Below are 18,739 nucleotides of genomic sequence, written 5' to 3'. Positions count from 1 at the left end.
GGAATTCCCAATAAACTGCACTGCTCTTCAACTCTATGTAGCTCAAAGCTTCAGAGATAATTTTGTAGGCTTCAGTATGTGCAATCAAGGAACAATTAAAAAAGAGTTAAGCCAAGATCATGAGAGGGGAAATGGATGATATCTGTCAGGATGCCAAGTCGGAAGTAGATGATGTGGTATTCTGCCTGTTTCCCACACAAAATAATTCTTTCCTGCATGAGTACATCTCAGTGTTTCTGTTGAAACCCCAACAAGTCCAACTATTTTTTCCATATATTTCTAACTCAATTTCCTGAAATAGATACTGCTATGGTCTCAATGTTTGTTTTCCCCTCAATTCTTATGTTCAAAACCTAATGCCTAATGTCATGATTTTAGGACATAAGAATACTTGGTATGTGGTTAGGTCAGAAGGGCTCTACCCTCATGAAAGGAACTGTGCCCTTATAAAAGAGGGCCCGGAAAGTTCACTGCTTTTACAATGTGAGGACATGGCAAGAAAAAGGAGGCTTTCTATGAAACAGGAAGTGGGCTCTCACCAGACACTGAATCCATGGGAAACTTGAGTTTGGACTTCCAGCCTCCAGTGCTGTGAGAAATAAATGCCTGTTGATTATAAGCCACCCAGTATATGACGTTTTCTTACACCAGTTCGAATGGACTAAAACAGATAAAATTAATTTTAAAATATGAGACTTATCTGGGACTTCCCTGGCAGTCGAGTGCTTAAGATTCAGCACTCCCAATGTGGGGGGTATGGGTTCGATCCCTGAGAGGGAAACTAATATCCTGCTTGCTGCATGGCGCAGCCAAATAAATAAATAAATAATAAAATAAAATAAGATGGACTTCCCTGGTGGTCCAGTGGGTACTCCGTGCTCCCAATGCAGGGTGCCTGGGTTCGAACCCTGGTCGGGGAACTAGATCCCGCATGCATGCCACAGCTAAGAGTTCCCATGCCACAACTAAGAGTCTGCAAGCTGCAACTAACAGCCCACATGCCACAACTAAAAAAGATCCCGCATGCCACAACTAAACATGCCACAACGAGGATCCCACGCACTGCAACTAAGACAGGGCACAGCCTAAATAAATAAATAAATATTTTAAAATAATAAAATAAAATAAGAGACTTATCTGAAAAGAAGAGCCACTTACTAAATGTTTTTTCCTACTAGGAGAGTGCCTACCACGATCACAGTCTTAGTATGTGTGCAACAGGGGCACCTATCCCTGAGATAAACATTTCATTATTATTTGAGCATGATGTTAGTTGTCCAAATAATTATCCTGAAAAATTGCTAGAGTTGAGGGATCAAGCTCTTGCCTCCCTGATCTTTACAAACTGTATTTTGAGGTAACTGAATGGAAGATTATGGAAAAACTCTTCTTTACAGAGGATTTCTAGCTAATAAATGCAGAAATAGCAGAAGTAGGTGAAATGTTTCAACAGCTTATAAAATAATCAACGACATCAGTGCATGCTGATACAATAGATAAAATAGATAAAAATACAATAGATAAAAGATGCATGGAAACTTGGTACCTGGAGAGAAACGCTAATAACATTGGAAACCAAACACAAAAGAGAGACACCCAGACATCAGAACAGGCTTATGTGATACGGTCACAATTTCTTAACATTGTATGTGGAGTATTAAGGCCAAAGGATGAATCTGAATTTCAAACTTGTTTGGATGGCAAGACTATTCACTGAAATTGGAAATGAATTTCTGTTATTCATGATGAGTTCATGGTGTGTTTAAGACATTCAAGTGGACGCTTTGGATTGAGGAGGTTGATGGGCATTTGGAACAGAATTAGGATCTGAGTTAGGGCTGGACACAGACACTTACCAGCTGGCTGAGCAGAATGAAGGATGTTTTGAAAACAAGAAATATGAAAATATTTTTCTTCTTATTTAAGAATTTACTGTATATCTACACTAACTTTAGAGCAATGGGAAAGCATAGAGAATGTAGATATTTACAAACCCTAATAATGTCAATTTATTTCCTGTAAAGTTGCCAAAGGCATGTAAGGGAGAAAGGATAATATATTGAACAAATTTGCCGGAAAAATTATATGGTGGGGCTTATGTTAAAAATAAATTTAGGGGGCTTCCCTGGTGGCGCAGTGGTTGAGAGTCCGCCTGCCGATGCAGGGGACACGGGTTCCTGCCCCGGTCCGGGAGGATCCCACATGCTGCAGGGCGGCTGGTCCCATGAGCCATGGCCGCTGAGCCTGCGTGTCCGGAGCCTGTGCTCCGCAACGGGAGAGGCCACAACAGTGAGAGGCCCGCGTACCGAATAAATAAATAAATAAATAAATAAATAAATAAATAAATAAATAAATAAATGAATGAATGAATTTAGGGACTTCCCTGGTGGTACAGTGGTTAAGAATCTGCCTGCCAATACAGGGGACACGGGTTTGATCCCTGGTCCGGGAACATCCTACATGCTGTGGCGCCACTAAGCCTGTGAGCTGCAACTACAGACCCCGCGTGCCTATTGCCCAAGAGCCACAACTACTGAAGTCTGTGAGCCACAACTCCTGAGCCCACATGCTGCAACTACTAAAGCCCATGTGCCCAGAGTCCGTGCTCCGCAACAAGGGAAGCCACCGCAACAAGAAGCCCGCGCACCGCAACAGAGTAGCCCCCGCTCTCTGCAACTAGAGAAAGCCTGCACGCAGCAACGAAGACCCAGCGCAGCCAAATATAATAAATCAATAAAATAAATAAATTAAAAAAAAAAGAATGTTGCCTTCAGTAGCTCCCTGGTGGTCCAGTGGTTAGGACTCGGCCGTGGGCCTGGGTTCAATCCCTATGCGGGGAACTAAGATCATGCAAGCCGGGCAGTGGGGCCAAAAAAAAAAAAGAATATTGCCTTCTCAGGTTTTAAATCTTCCTCTTTTTAATTTGTAGTACTTAAAAAAATAGTAGTACTTATTGAATTTATTATTTATATATTAACTTTTAAAATTATAGGTAGCTCAATATCTTCTTAAAGGGTTTTTTTCTTGTTTCAATTTTAATTTTTTTTAAATAAAAGAAGCCTGCTATTATCATATAGTTTGTGCATATGCTGTGAAAATTTTTATATTTGCTTTGAGAACTCCTGCAAGGCATGACAAATTAATAGTGTTGTAGAATGTGAAATAAAATGGAATCACTGATGTCACGGGGTTTTAACGTGGAGCTGGGAGGCTATTAATTAGTGGACATCCTGCACCTCCCCACCTGGTGAAACCATGAACTTTTGATCTGAGCCAACCTGCAAATATTCCAAGGACTCTGCAATAACACTTGCAACTTGTCACACTAATGGACTATTACTTCCCTCTAGTGATAGTCTTAGTACACAATCCTGTTCAACCAAGACTAACTTCTGCCTCCAATTCCAATTAAAATTCTGTAATACAAAACTCTCTTTGCATTTAAAATCCCCTGTATTTTACTCCCTAGCAGAATACCTTTTGGGTTGCTACTTGAATGCGTGTCCCGAATTGCAATTCTGTGATCCCAAGTAAATGTGTTGTGCTTGATTACTGCCTCTCAGGTTTACTGAGGTGGACAGTATCAACGATAGACTAATGTTATCTAACTTTATGTAGTTATTATTTTAGACAATAATGAAGTACACCGAGATTTTTTTTGCATATAATTCCCTTTTTCATTCCAAAATCTTATTGAATTGATTTTTCTTACTTGAAAACTCTTCCAAGATTTTCATAAAGAAACAAAACAACAAATAAGGACTGTGGCTTGTCTCAGTCTTTTCACAACTGGAATGCATTTTTTTCTAATCCTATATAAAGTTTTATGCTGAGAAATACGAGCTAAAGCAGAATTTTATAAATGTTATGGATACAGGTTTTGCTGGGTCTAATTTTATGTGTTTTATTTAATTTTTTTTTTTAATTTGAAATATAGTCGATTTACAAGGTTCCCTTAGTTTCAGGTGCTGTAAATACATTTTTTTCCTGGCCGCGCCATGCACCTTGGGGGATCTTATTTCCCTGACTAAGGATCGAACCCGCCCCCGCTGCAGTGGAAGCCCGGAGTCTTACCCACTTTACCGCCAGGGAAATCCCTTGACGCGTTTCTAATTTGTCCTTCCCGCACCTACTTGGCCCATTAATGCCCAAACAGGTTGGGGGTGGGTCTAGTCCGCACCGCACTCGGTGGCTTGAGGGGAACTACATTACCTAGAAGACTGTGCGCGGATCGGCTTGTTCTCCGCACCAATGAAGGCCCCAAACAGAGGTTCTTCCGGGATTGTGAAATACGAGGGGACGGAACTTCCGGTGTCTTTCTGTTGGTGGCGGTTTGGGGTCTTTGCTGCGTTTGCAGGACCCAAAGCTCTAGATCACTAGGTGCAGCCCAGGTAACGGAAACTGGAAAAAGCTCGAGGGGACGCCGTCCACACTCCGCGGGAGTGAGCGGGATGCGGAACCTGCTTCCGGAATATTCGGGCCACGTTACCACCATTATCCCGCCGCGCTCAACTGGTCCTACGGCAACCAGCGGGCTACAAGACCCGACCTGTAAGATCGGATCTTAACAAACGGCACCACGAAACAGAGGAAAGCTTCAAGTGAGCTTTATTAGGGAGCGCTCCCGGGCGAGGTTCACTGGTCCGAGAGAAAGGGGTCAGAGAAGTCGCGCCCAGTACTGGATGAGAGGGATTTTTATTGGGGTAAAAGCAGAAGGCGGCTTGCAAGGGGAGGGGGTGGTTTGCTATACAGGGTAATTCCTTATTTGGTGAGGATACAGCAGGGCCAGGTGTTGGTTGGTCTGTTGTGGGGCGTAAGCCCATTTTCCCTTCCCATCAGCCCCATTGTTTTCTGGGCAGGAATTTAGAGTCTCTTGTTGATTCCCAGAACAGGTGAGGTCGTTATGTCCCAATGCCTCTCCTACCTCATACTGGTCGATGTTTTCTCTTACCCCCCGGGCCTCCTTTCACCCGGGCCAACAGATCTTACACGACCTAGGTGACTGTTGGGGCCCCCCAGATCCTGACCCGAATCCTCAAGCCTCCAATGAGGGTCTCCTGTTCAGGGCACTGCGGTTCAGGCCTCTGTCTCCAGAACTTTAGGTGTGCGTGTGTGGTGGCCCTATTTCTGACAGGCCGTATGGAGAGTGTTAAAGGCTGGGGGCTTGGCACGTGCAAATCCTTGGAGAGTCACAAGAGCCGGGAACATTCTGGAAACCTGGGGTTGGAGTCCCTTCTTCAGAGACGTGGCATTATGGAGGAGTCATATGAGCCCTTCTGGGCCAACAGTCGGCATTTTGGAAGTCATGGAGGGTTGTGAATAAATCAGGAAGACACACTGAGTTAGTTTTAAAGTATTTCAGAGGCTGCTCAGGGGAGAACAGACTGGGAAGGGGGAGCTGAGGGTGGAGGCAGGGAGACCTGGGAGAGCCTAGTGCATTCCACTCCAGAGAGTAAGTTGGTTTCTGGACCAGACTGGTGCCTATGGAAGTTATTGACCTGAAACAAATAGCCTCCCAGCTATTTCTTCTGCAAAGATGAGTTTTTTTCGGGATCATCAGGGAATTGCAATTGAGATGTGCGGCCATGATGAACTAACACTTTTATAGAGATTAAAGAGGGAAGTTAGAAGGGCTATAGTCACCAGAGTCCATGGCTTTTCATTGCCTGAGTCCTTTCCAGGAGAGAAGAGAGTCGTCTTCTTCCTTTTGGATACTGTTATTGTCTCAGGTCAGTAAGGGCTCCCCCTTCTGGTGTGCCAACTCTAACTGAGGTTTCTGTTTATTAATTTTTTACAAAGGAATACAACTAATAAGGTTCATAATAAATCTGCAAGATAATTGGCAATGAATGTTGTTCTAAGCAAAAGGACAGAGTAAAGGACAATAAAGATTTTCTTTTGGCTGAGCATCTGGAAGACATGTCAGGGAGAGATTAAAATTGGATTTTGGAGGGAGTTCCCTGGTGGTCCAGTGGTTAGCACTTGGCGCTTTCACTGTTGTGGCCCTGGGTTCAACCCCTGGCGGGGGAACTAAGTAAGATCCTGCAAGTTGTGTGGGGCAGCCAAAAAAAAAAAAAAAGTAAGGAGTTAACAGTTGGGGCCAATTGGTGACACAGGGGCTGCTGGAGTCCCTAATCTGGAATTGGGGGAGGAGGTCGCTAGCTCAGCAATGTCCATGTGGTGACAGCCTAAGTCCTGGACTCTGGCCATGTCTGGACTCAAATTTAGGAGGGAAAGTCTTGTCACTTTTCTGTGCAAGGAGACCTCAGATCAAAGTAGAGAGACCTGGGGTTGGAGGGCAGGGCAAACTGGGTGGGACTTTCTGAGGTTGCCTGAAGATGGGAGGGTCCTGTGGTTCCAGGGCTTTCTGGGGAAGCAAGGGTATAAAGAGTAAGGAACCTTGCCTGAGATGGAGATGGAGAAGGAGTTGTGAGATTGTATAGATTCACTGTTCTGAACACTCAGCCGACTGCCCACTCCTTGTGGAGTCAGAAAAATGTCAGCCATGCTGGTGGAGCAGCCCAGGCCCAGTCAAGGGCACACGTGCCTCAGCTCTCCCAGGAAACTACAAGGTTAAAAATGTATAGATTTGGCAAGTTAATCTTGTGTAAGCAAGTAATAACTGATTAAAATGAGAATATATATCTGTGTTATAATAATATATATATGTTTAGGTTTTGTCTTGAGTTCTTCACATAGAGCTCTGAACCCCTTAGAATTGCCTGGGAATTAGGACTGTTTTTGTTATTCACAACTAGCCCTTTTTATCACGTGGAAGTTTATTATAATGAAGTGACATAGGGTAGATTCTCCAGATACCCTCAGGATGGGACTGCTCTTTAGAAAAAACAAGTGATTAGACGTTTCAACTCCCAGACCTACCCGGCAACTCCTAAGGATCTGAGGGGACCTGGAGATTAGGTATAAAAACTGCTGAACAATGAAGTTCAAGGTTCCTTCAGATTGGTGAACACATTGAAATTGTGGAAGTGCTGGAAGGGTGGCATGTACTGAAAGGACCTGGAAACCCCTGATGCCCTCTACCTCTCCCACCCTGACGTAGACGTCATTTCCATTTGACTGTTCCTAAATTGTATACATTACAGTAAACCAGAAAAAGTAAGAAAAGTGTTTTCCTAACTTCATGGGTCATTTCAGCAAATTATCAAAACCGAGGAGGGGTTTATGGGAAACCCTGAATTTGTAGCCAAGTGGGACAGAAGTCCTGGTAGCCTGGGGACCAGGGATCGGAACTGGCTTCTCAAAAGAGGGCAGTTTATGGGCTTAAACCAGTGGATTCTATCACTAATTTCAGGTAGTGTAATAATAGGAATGAATTGTAGGGCACCAGGGTGGTGTCATAAAATTAGATAATTGGTGGTTGAGAAAAGATACTTTGTCTCAGAAAGCCTTGAAAGACATGTAAGAAAAACCTAATTTTCAAAAACATTTATAGAAATCTTAATCCTGTGTTCTGTAATAGCTGAATCTTACCATGGGAGAGGTAATAATGCATTTGGTATGTACACATTATGAGTTAGACATCCTAAGTGTTGCCGTTTACATGAAGACACTGAGACTCAAAGAGGGTGAGTGGGTTCTTTTTGCCACACCACACGGCATGTGAGATCTTAGTTCCCCAACCAGGGATGGCACCCGGGCTCCCTGCAGTGGAAGATTTAAGTCTTCTCCACTGGACCACCAGGGAAGTCCCAAGGACATTGAGTCTTTGTCTAAGGCTATCGAGTTGTCAAGCTATAGCTCTGAAGAGTGAGGATCTGAGGTCAGAGGTCAGCCTCAGATGACTCATGTCCAGGAAAAGGAAGGGAAGAAACAGCTCAGCCTTTACATCCTCACCATAATCACCTTTATCTCAGATACTCCCTCTTTTCACAGGTTCCCATGGTGGCAGCAGCATTTATGGTCCCTGGACAGGTAAGTGGAAGAAGCCCCTGTACCTACCCAGATGTCCTCCCTACCCCTGGTCCTGACACACAGATATAGGAGACAGTGTTGTCCTGGGATTATGGGCCCTTAGGTCTGGACCCTGGCATCATCTCAGGCACAGGATCATTAATCAAGGCAGAAGTTGTACAGAGGTGTTCCCATGTGTCCAGTGGAGAAGGTCAAGTGGTGACATGTCCTTGGGCACAGCCTGGAGATGAGACTGAGAGGGGAGTGTTCAGGGAACTGCAGGACCCATGACTTGGGCTGATAAAGACTGAAGTCATGAGTCATTCCTTGGATGGGAGCCTGAGGAGCTGGGCCTCTCCTGAAGGGGCGGGTCCATGCCATGTTGGCCGCAGAGGAGGGAAGTGATCTGACGCTGGGTCTGAAGAGGCTGCTCTGCCTGCAGAGAGGAGGAAGATGGTGGTGGTTGTGGTGGTGGGGTGCGAAGGAGCCAGGGGTCCAGTGGAAGGCACAGTCCTGTTGAATGTCGATTGTGGCTGGATCCTGGCAATGGCTCTGTAGCAGGAGAGGAAGTGAGTTTCTCAATCTCGTTGGTGGTACACCTGACTTTCTGCTGTACAGGATGAGAAAGAGTAGTCTGACATGACCCCAGGATGTTTGCCTCTAAGTGATGGTGGGGACGCCATGTCTGAGACGGGAAGTCAAAAGTAGGAGTAATGGACAGAAGGAATCTCCAGAGTTCTGTGTCCCCATGCTGAGTCTGAGATATTGTCGGGGTGTCTCACAGGAGGTGTCAACTGGGCCATTGGAAACACACCTGGAGTTCAGGGAAGGTGGGGTTCAGGATTGAAGATACCCCTTAGCAGGTGGATGGCATGTGGACCAGGTCAGATTCCAGGCCCTCAGGTCATGTGTGGGTGCCATGAAAGTTGTAGGGTGGGGAGGGTGTTCTCCATAGACCGGCTCATCTCCCTGGGCACAGGGACAGGGGTGGCTGTCATCACTAAGATGGATGAGTCAGTGCAGTGACCATGAGTGTGTGGGGGGGGGTGCAAGTGGCCTCAGGGGAAGTCCTTGTCATGGCACAGGATTTGAAAGGGTGGATAAGGTATGGATTCAGAGCAAAGGAGGAATGGAGGTCAGATGACAGGGAGGTAAGGCCTGGGGCATTTTTTCCCCTCCACAGGTTCAAAGTTTTGTGATGACTGTGGTTGGAACCTGAAGAGTGTGAGACTGGACGACAGAACAGCTGAGGGCAGATGAGCGCAGCTGGAACAGCGTCTTGGGCTTGGCTGGGGGGTGGGGGGCGGGGCTTGGAATGAGAGGAGCAGAGAGAGGAAGGGGTGAGTGCTGCGGGGTCAGTCGTGGGACACTGTGGAGGACTAGGGCTCCGGGCATCTGACCCCACACAATGTCTGGGTGCTGATGTGGGAACAGGGATCAAGGCCTTGTGGGGGTATGGAAAACAGTGCTGGGACCACCTGTAGCAGCGGGTCCCACAGAGGCCTGGGGAAGCACCGCATGCTGGGTGGCACATGGGGAACAGAGTGAGGTGCCGAAGGCCTGAGGCTGAGGTGGTTGCGTGGGGCTCACGGTCGGGCACGTGAGGGAGTTGTGAACCTGCAGGGCTGGGCAATGGAGATGGAGGGAGTGTGAGCATGGACTCAGGGCCTTTATCCCCACACTTTACTCCAGGGGGCTGAGGACAAGTGTCATTGTATGTGGGGTGGTCTGTTTGATCTCAGGAGAGTCGACTCTGAGGAGAGTGGCTGGGGTTCTGTGTGGCAGCCCCAAAGCATCTGTGAGACTGCTTGTCTCCCTCTCTGTTTTAACTAAATGATGTAATGCTAGCAGGTTCCTGTGACATGAGGACCTGGTGTGTCCTCTGAGCTGGGTCACTGGGGTAGACGACCATGATCTGGGGTCCTGGTTGCAGAGGCTGCTGTGAACTCACTTGTCCCCCTCATGACAGGGCCATGTGATCTTTGAGGATGTGGCTGTGTCCTTCTCCCAGGAGGAGTGGGGTCTCCTTAATGATGCTCAGAGACTCCTGTACTGTGACGTGATGCTGGAGAACCTGTCACTTATAGCCTCCCTGGGTAAGGACCCCTGTTCCACACCGTTGCCCCGTATGGGACTCTGCCCTTCTTTTTGCATGGCTCACTCCATCCTTCCCAGCCTGGACCTTGGACACTGCTTACTTCCCCGATTTCCTGGCACTTGAGCTGCATTCCCCCACCCTGTGTGTGTTCAGCCCTGTACCATAGGCTCTGAAGCCTTTCACAGAAGCCTTTGGTCTCAGAGGCTTGAAGCCTGTCCAGCTGATGCCACTTAGCTTTGCCACTGCTAGGTGTGTTGACTGTTCAGATGTGTGCAAGATCTGTGTCACACATTCTAATCCTTTTTTTGCACTGCCTGTGTCAGGAATTACAGACACTTACATGGTCAGCATTTGTGGTCAACCCTAGATTATTTTTGCAAGACTCCTTAAGGTTCTTCTAGTGATACATTTTTTTTCCTGAAATCTGTCATTGGTTGGTTCACTCTGGGCCAGTGTCTTTCTCCTAATGGCCCTATTTTCCTCTGAGGAGTTTGATCTGGTAGGGCTCATAGTCACCCAGCCTGAGCTGAAAGCTGGAGGCAACCCTGGGTGCCTGACGAGGTAGGCCCCTGTCTAGTCATAGGACGAGGGTTAATTACATCCTGAGCCTGGTGAGCAGGAGCTGTAGGAAGGCATGATATCATTGATGAGTTCTAATCCTACAGGGAAATGTCCTTTGCTCTCTCCTCTTTCAGCGTCAAGACTCATCATGCTCATACTTAATTTCTTTCTTCCACTTCTCCCCATTTTGACACTTTGCCCACTTTTCATTTCTACTGTGATTTCTGACTCCTGTTTTCCACCTTAGTGTCCTCCAAAACTCTCCTTTCCCCCTGTCTGCACTGTTCTCCAATTTTATGTATTTTATATATTGTATATGCATATCGTTAATGTATCATGAGAGATACATGTTTACTTATATTGTCTTTGAACACTGATAGTCAGGTGTAATTGCATTTTCCTGGATTGAGACATGCATTCTACAGAGCTGACCCTTGTCACCACCAGAAAATCCTGCTGAAAGCCATTGGCTGAGGAGTGGGTTGTTCTAGCCTCTCCTCTCAGCATGGCACGACATCCTGGTATCCTGTGTTCTTGCGGGTTTGAGACATTTCCTATTCTGTGACCATCAGAGCCCTAGTATTGCACAGTATCCCCTTCTCCCACTTGACCCTTCCTCCCTTGTTTTAATAACAAACCCATGGGCTTATACCTACATGTGTCATGCACAAATTTGTAGTAGACTCCTGTACCACCAATGTCTCCATACACTTTATCAGCATTTTTGTGCTTTCAGGGTGTTGGTGTGCAGTAGGTACTGAGGAGGCTGCTTCTGAACAATGTGTTTCTGTAGAACTAGTGACACAAGACAGGAATCCAAATCCAGACCCATCTATCCTGAAGACTCTTACTTCGGATATGGGTGCCCTGGTAGAGAAATGTGTTTTGTACCTGACTGAGCACGAAGGAGTGCATTCTGGGCTGAAACCATCCTCTTCTGGGGCCTGTGGGAAAATGTTCACTTCTCACCTACAACATCACCAGAAGCAGCCCAGTGGAGAGAAACACCTCAGAAGCGAGGAAAATGGAGCCTTGCTTATGACGAGCTGCAAAGTCTTTTTACCCAACAATATGTTCACATGCGGAGAGGTTGAGAAGGCATTCCTAAGAAGCTTGGGCTTTCCCCATCACCAGCCGTCCCACGATGGAGAGCATCCAGGTAGAAGCAGGCAGAGCAGGGAGGTCTCTCACCCTGGGCAAGGGCATTATGAGTGCAACGAATGTGGCAAAGCCTTCAGTAAGAAGTATAAATTCATGGAGCACCTGAGAGTTCACACTGGTGAAAAACCTTATGAGTGCAGTGACTGCGGGAAGTTCTTTAGACTCACCTCCAGTCTTACTCACCATAGGAAGGTTCACATAGGAAAAAGTCTTCATGAGTGCCCTAATTGTGGGAAAGTGTTTGCCCACAAATATAAACTTGTTGAGCACCAGAGAATCCACACTGGAGAAAGACCCTATGAGTGTAATCAATGTGGGAAAGCTTTCCTTCAAAAGGATACACTTGTTAGGCACCAAAAAGTCCACACTGGAGAAAATTCTCATAAGAGCAGTGAATGTGGGAAGCCCTTCCTTTACAGAAAAAATCTTGTGCATCAGAGGAGAAAAGAAAAGCCTTATGAGTGTAGCAAATGTGGGAAGTCATTCGTCTTCAAAAAAAGGCTTCTTGATCACCAGCGAATCCACACCGGAGAAAAGCCTTATATGTGCAGTGAATGTGGGAAAGCCTATGTCTACAAAGGAAGTCTTGTTGTGCATAAGAGAAGTCATACTGGAGAAAAGGCTTATGGATGTAAATGTGGGAAGTTCTTTACAAGCAGCTCTGCCCTCAGTAAACACCAGAATGTTCACACTGCAGAAAGGCCTTATGAGTGCAGTGAATGTGGGAAAGCTTTCAAGGTCAAAATTAAACTTGTTGAGCACCAGAGAATCCACACTGGAGAAAAACCCTATAAGTGTAATCAGTGTGGGAAAGCCTTCAAGCTCAAGTATTCACTTGTTCGGCACCAAACTGTCCACACTGGAGAAAAGCCTTTTAATTGCAATGAATGTGGCAAGCCTTTCAGTTACAAAACAAGTCTTCTTGAGCACCAGAGAATCCACACTGGAGAAAGGCCTCACACATGCAATAAATGTGGGGAAGGCTTTGTCTACAGAAGAAGTCTTGTTGTCCACCAGAGAATCCACACTGGAGAAAGGCCTTATATGTGCAGTGAATGTGGAGAAGCCTTTGTCTATAGAAGAGGTCTTATTGCCCACCAGGGAATCCATACTAGAGGAAAACCTTGAGTGTAGTTCTTTGCAGGCAGCTCCAGGCTCATAAAAAACAAGAAAGTTCACACTGGAGAAATGCCCTCCAGACTTAAGCTTTCCTTCACTTGAGTTAATATCTAGCAGCATATAGAGTAGGTGTCATAGAGTAAGTGAAAATTTAACTTACGTGGAGCCAAACTTTCGTAGACTGGTAGTATCCTGTTACAGTCTTACCAGAAGCACCAGAACGTGAGTTCCTGTTCTTTACGTTCTTATCAACACTTGGTATGGTCAGGCTTTCTAACTTCAGTGATGTAAGAGGTGTATAGTGGTATCTAGTGATTTTAACTAGTATTTCCCTATTGACATGATGTTGAGTGGTTTTTCATGTGATAATTTCATTCATAGTTTTTTGAAATTTCTGTTTATATGATTTGTCATCTTAATTACTGAGTTTTGACATTTGTTCATGGATTATTGATTAAGGTTCTCTAATGGAAATATCTGACATTATTTTCATCCAGAATTGGTCTTCTCATTTCAGTAGCTTTTCCAGAGAAAAAGTTTTCAGCTTTAATGGAGTCTTACTTGTGCATTTATTCTTTTACTGCTTATGCTTTTGGTGTTCTATCAATAAATGAAAAATGTTTCCCAAATTTAAAGACAGAAGTTTTTCTATGTTTCCTTCTGAAACTTTAAAGTTTAGTTTTTTTTATTGATGTGAATGATTCATATTTAGTTCATTTTTGGAAGTTCTTTTTAAAATATGGATACCCAGTTGCTGCAGTGATACTGACTTAAATACCTTCTCCACTGAATTGCTTTTGTATCCTCATTGAGGGTCAATCATATGTATATGTTTACTTCTGAACTTTATCTTCTGTTGCATTTATCTACTTTATTTATGTCAATCCTTTCATGTGTTGAATAATTTGTTGTTTTAATATGCCTTGAAATCAAGGTCATGTACTCCTTGGACTTTCTTTTTCAAAGTTGTTATGGCCATTCTTAGTCCTTTGCCTTTCCATGTGAATTTTAGAATCCACTTGTGAATTTGAACATCCCAAAAACCAACTAGGATTTTGACTGGAATTGCATTTAATCTTTAATTTAGAAAGGCATACTGAGTGTCCCAATTCATAAACATGATAGCTTCTTTTATTTAGATCTTAGATTAATTTTTGTTAGCAATGTTTTTTAGTTTTCTGTTTATAAGTCTCGTATGACTTAAACATCCCCAGGTATTTTCTACATAGAATGATATAGTGAATGGAAACTTTAAAAAATTTTTTTCAATTTCTGAATTTTTCATAGCTATTACAGTTAGATATTAAACTAAGGATAGAAACAATCCTTCTTGATCTTATAAACATCTACAAAGAGTTATTAGAGGGACTTCCCTGGTGGTGCAGTGGCTTAGAATCCACCTGCCCTGGTCCGAGAAGATCCCACGTGCTGTGAAGCAACTAAACCCGTGTACTACAACTACTAAGCCTGCACTCTAGAGCCCATGAGCCATGACTACTGAGCCCATGTGCCACAACTACTGAAGCCTGCATGCCTAGAGCCCGTGCTCTGCAACAAGAGAAGCCACCACAATGAGCAGGTCAAGCACCACAACAAAGAGTAACTTCCACTTGCTGCAACTATAGGAAGCCTGCCTGCAGCAATGAAGACCCAACACAGCCAAAATTAAAAATAAATAAATTTATTTAAAAGAGCTATTAGAAATACTATACCTTTGATTGATTATTAAAATATTCATGTTAGAATAAAAGAAGGACAGCTGCTTATTGTTCTGGAGCAGGCCCAGACCAAGAGTACTCCCTGGTGAGTGCCTTGGAAGGGTGGCTGGGTTGGAGCAGCCCAGGCGGGGAACAGTTTATTGGGGTTTTCTTTTTTGTTTTTAATTTATTTGGCTACATTGGCTCTTAGTTGTGGCAAGCAGGATATTCACCGCAGCATGCAGGATCTTTTCATTGCGGTTCATGGGCTCTTAGTTGCACAGGCTTCTCTAGTTGTGGCCCATGGGCTCCAGAGCATGTGGGCTCAGTAGTTGAGGTGCATGGGCTTAGTTGCCCTGCAGCATGTGGGATCTTAGTTCCCTGACCAGGAATTGGACCTGCGTCCTTTGCATTGGAAGGCAGATTCTTAACCACCAGACCACCAGAGCATTCCTTTTATTGACTATTTCTTTTCTCTTTCTTTTTAAAATTAATTTATTAAATTTATTTTTGGCTGCGCTGGGTCTTGTGGCTGTGTGTGGCCTTTTCTCTAGTTGCAGCGAGCAGGGGGTACTCTTTGTTGTGGTGGCTTTTCTTGTTGCAGAGCACACACAGGCTTTAGGCATGAGGGCTTTGGTAGTTGCAGCATATGGGCTCAGTTGCGGCACGTGGGCCCTAGAGCACATGGGTTTCAGTAGTTGCAGGGTGTGGGCTCAGTAGTTGTGGCACATGTGCTTAGTTGCTCCACCACATGTGGGATCTTCCTGGACCAGGGATTGAACCTGTGTCCCCTGCATTGGCAGGCAGATTCTTAACCACTGGACCACGAGGGAAGTCCTATTGGCGTTTTCTTAAGCAGTACTTTAGGGAAAATTTATCCCACATTTAACACTTATAGAAAAAAATGTGTCAAATCAAGGAACTCAGATTCCACCTTCAGAAACTAGGAAAAGAAAAGAGAAATCCAGAGAAAGCAGAAGAAATTAATATCAAATCAAATATGAATGCCCTACAACTACTGAGCCTGTGCTGTAGGGCCTGCCTGCTGCAACTTCTGAAGCCCATGCACCTAGAGCCCATGCTCCAAAACAAAGAGAAGCCAGTGCAATGAGAAGCCTGTGCACCACAATGAAGAGTAGCCTCTGCTCACCACAACTAGAGAAAGCCTGTGCTTAGCAACAAAGACCCAACACAGCCAAAAATAAAATTTATTAAAAAAAACAAAAAACAAAAAAATAAAACTAACAACAAAAAACAACCCAATCGAGAAATGGACAAAATGGGAATTCCCTGGCAGTACATAGGTGGCCAACAGGCACATGAAAAGATGCTCAACATCACTAATTATTAGAGAAATGCAGATGAAAACTACAATGAAGTACCACGTCACACTGGTCAGAATGGCCATCATCAAGAAGTCTACAAATAACATGCTGGAGAGGGTGTGGAGAAAACGGAAGCCTTCTACACTGTTGGTGGGAATTAAATTTGTGCAGCCACTGTGGAGAACAGTATGGAGGTTCCTTAAAAAACTAAAAATAAGAGCTGTCATATGATCCAACAATCCCACTCCTGGGCATACATCTGGAGAAAACTCTAATTGGAAAATATAGTGCACTGCTATGTTCATAGCAGCACTATATACAATCACCAGGGCATGGAACCAACCCAAGTGTCCATCTATAGATGAATGGATAAAGATGTATATAAGTTAGGAGTATGGGATTAACAGATACACACCACTATATATAAATAGATAAACAATAGGATTTACTGTATAGCATAGTGAACCATATTCATTATCCTGCAATAACTTGCAATGGAAAAGAATCTGAAAGAATATGTTTTACATATATAATTTTGTAAAATATATGTATATATTTTACATATTTTTTCATATTTTGATAGATGTACTGCAAAGCAATTCAGTACACCAGAAACTAACGCAACATTGTAAATCAACTATATGACCATAAAAAGACATTGTTTAGAAAATACATATACCAAACGAAAGTATTAAAACAGATACGAAAATTTTTCTTTTTTACAAGATCCTCAGCAAGTGAAAGGACAGCCCAGTCTACAAGCATGATAGGAACCTACCAAAGAATAAACTATTAGGCTATTTCTTGGGGTGGAACTATCAGAGTCTGACTTGGGATGGAAAGGGCTTTGAGCCAGGGTTGCCAGTTCAGGATGTGTAGTGAATTCCATCAGTGGCCTCATTCTATCCACGTGCTCCCCATCTCCTCCAATGCTGCCACCCCAGCCCTCCCTACAGAGAGAAGGTGACCACCGACTCCTCACCTGTTCCACCTTGCCCTTCCTGCCAACGCCCTGAGTTCTGCCTCCTGCCATGGTCTTCATGGGATAACCCCCATCCAGGCCAGAAGAACTCCGTATGGGTGGGGGAATCTTGTGTGATGGGGCTGCCAAGAACACCTCAGTGGGCCGTACCAGCCACTGCAGGTCTGGGCTGGTCCGGATGGCAGTCACCCTTGGGATGAGGTTGGCACTGGAGCCGGCCAGGTCTATGCACAAGTCCTAGAAGGAAACAGGAGGGGAAAGCTGAGGGAACCAAGCAGGTTCTGGATACAGGTGGAGTGAGAGGGAGAAGAAACTGTCCTGGACTGCTCATTTCTTTTTATATGCCCCTCATCCTGGATGGAAGGTCTACCCCTTTCCTCCCAAGAATTCTGTCCCCTCATCCTGGATGGAAGGTCTCCCCCTTTCCTCCCAAGAATTCTGTCCCTTCATCCTGGATGGAAGGTCGCCCATTTCCTCCCAAGAACTCTGCCGCGCACTGCCTTTCTCCTCCATCCTGCGACTGCGTTCCCATTATTCCCTCAGCATCACCGGCTCGAAAGGGGGTTCTTATAAATGTACTCGACTTCTGTACTGACGCAGGAGCCCCTCAAGAGTTTCCCGAGTGAACTCGCTTTTTATCGGTGAACTGCCTTACCACCCACCCGCTTCCCCTCCTCCCCGCCCCTCCTGCCTGCTCCAGGCTGCCAGCGGAGGGAGGGCGCCCACTTTCTGCCGTCTCCCCGGGGAGCCGGGGTCCTGTGAGCAAGTCTCTGCTTGGCACGCGTTTGCTCGGCTCCCGCCGGACACAAGCCACAGCGCGCGGGCCGGAGCGCTCCAAAACAGCCGGCGCGGAAAAGGGACCATTCTTACCGGGACAAGCGTGCGTGTGCTTCCAGCAAGTCCAGGGCTCCCGGGACCGGGATGCTCCAGCCGGGACAGCCTCCCTCCCCGGCGAAGGAGGGACAGCCTCCCTCCCCGGCCTCCCTCCCCGGCGAAGGAGGGACGCCGAACCGCGAGTCCCGCGAGCCCAGCCTTCCTGCGCATGGTCGGGAGAGCCAGTGCCGGAGGACTCGGCCAGGAAGTGACAGCAGGAGAAACCGTCCGCGGCCCGGAAAGCGATGCAGCAGCGGGAGGACACCACGTGGTAGCACGCCAGGCGGTAGTGGGCGTTGAAGCGTGGCGTGCGTTGAAGCCGGAAGAATTCAGGGTGGTGGTAGGGTGCGGCTGGAGCGGGGCCGGGGCGGGGCGCGGTCCCTGCCCATCAGGCCGGCGGCTGGGTCCCCGACTGAGGAGCTAGCAGCCCAGAGGCGGGGAGCACCCGGCACCGCCTCCACTCTTTATAACAGTGTTTATGAATGAGACCTTACGTCACGGGTGTAAACCATCGCGGCGCCGGAGGGGTGGCGTGCGGGCCTGGACACATCTGCGCCCTCTTGGCCGCCCTCGCTTCTCTCGCAGCCCCTGCCGCCCGTCTGCCTGTGTTCCTTTATCATACGAGCGTTTAAGTAATGGGGTGTTAGGGTCCCGTGAAGCCCCCAAATTGAGCGAATTCGGGGATGACCTCCCCCAAGAAGGCAAGGAACGTCCGTGAAGCCTGCTGACGTAGACCTCCTTTGGGCATTACCTAATTTGGGGGAGGAACAGGCGGGAGCCGCTCCCGGGTACAGCCCGCCAGAAGATGCAGGGCGAGGCAGACAGGGCCGCGCAGAGCTCCCGGGACACTCGCACGTGTTCAAGGCGGACCCTTGTGCCCCGGGTCTGGTGGGGGCGCCTTTTTGCCAGTGTAGGGAGAGAGCCGGAACAATTCTGGGTCTCATGTATAGAAGAAACAGGTCCATGACTGCAAGGGGGTAAGCCGCGGTCCTGGAAGGAATGCGCCCCG

At 46.2% G+C, this 18,739-nt stretch overlaps 2 protein-coding genes across 5 annotated transcripts in view; one reads left to right on the top strand and one right to left on the bottom strand.

Moving 5' to 3' along the window:
- LOC132509358 (zinc finger protein OZF-like) overlaps nucleotides 1-16,369 on the top strand; it is a 63,387-nt gene extending 47,018 nt beyond the window's left edge. Inside the window, exons 1-4 of one of the 4 annotated variants that reach the window (XM_060130323.1) lie at nucleotides 4,307-4,601; nucleotides 7,897-7,935; nucleotides 9,884-10,010; nucleotides 11,310-16,369. In XM_060130323.1, coding sequence (XP_059986306.1) covers nucleotides 7,903-7,935; nucleotides 9,884-10,010; nucleotides 11,310-12,862 — 1,713 coding nt within the window. In that variant the 5' untranslated portion in view covers nucleotides 4,307-4,601; nucleotides 7,897-7,902 and the 3' untranslated portion in view covers nucleotides 12,863-16,369. Of the gene's footprint in view, nucleotides 1-4,306; nucleotides 4,602-4,711; nucleotides 5,730-7,896; nucleotides 7,936-9,883; nucleotides 10,011-11,309 lie in introns of those variants that run through there. The other 3 variants (XM_060130324.1, XM_060130320.1, XM_060130321.1) reach the window with 3 other exon arrangements.
- Nucleotides 15,814-17,901, bottom strand: LOC132510181 (protein c-Fos-like). Its single transcript, XM_060131963.1, has 3 exons — nucleotides 17,728-17,901; nucleotides 16,858-17,094; nucleotides 15,814-16,230 (listed from the first exon to the last, which is right to left on the bottom strand). The coding sequence occupies exons 1-3, from the start codon at nucleotides 17,899-17,901 to the stop codon at nucleotides 16,198-16,200; spliced, it is 444 nt and encodes a 147-aa protein (XP_059987946.1). The 3' UTR covers nucleotides 15,814-16,197.
- Nucleotides 17,902-18,739: the final 838 nt, after the last annotated feature.

Source organism: Lagenorhynchus albirostris, chromosome 19 (genome assembly GCF_949774975.1).
Source record: "Lagenorhynchus albirostris chromosome 19, mLagAlb1.1, whole genome shotgun sequence".
NCBI lineage: Eukaryota > Metazoa > Chordata > Mammalia > Artiodactyla > Delphinidae > Lagenorhynchus > Lagenorhynchus albirostris.
Note: the sequence above shows the minus strand (reverse complement) of the source record. Positions and strands in the feature narration are given on the sequence as shown.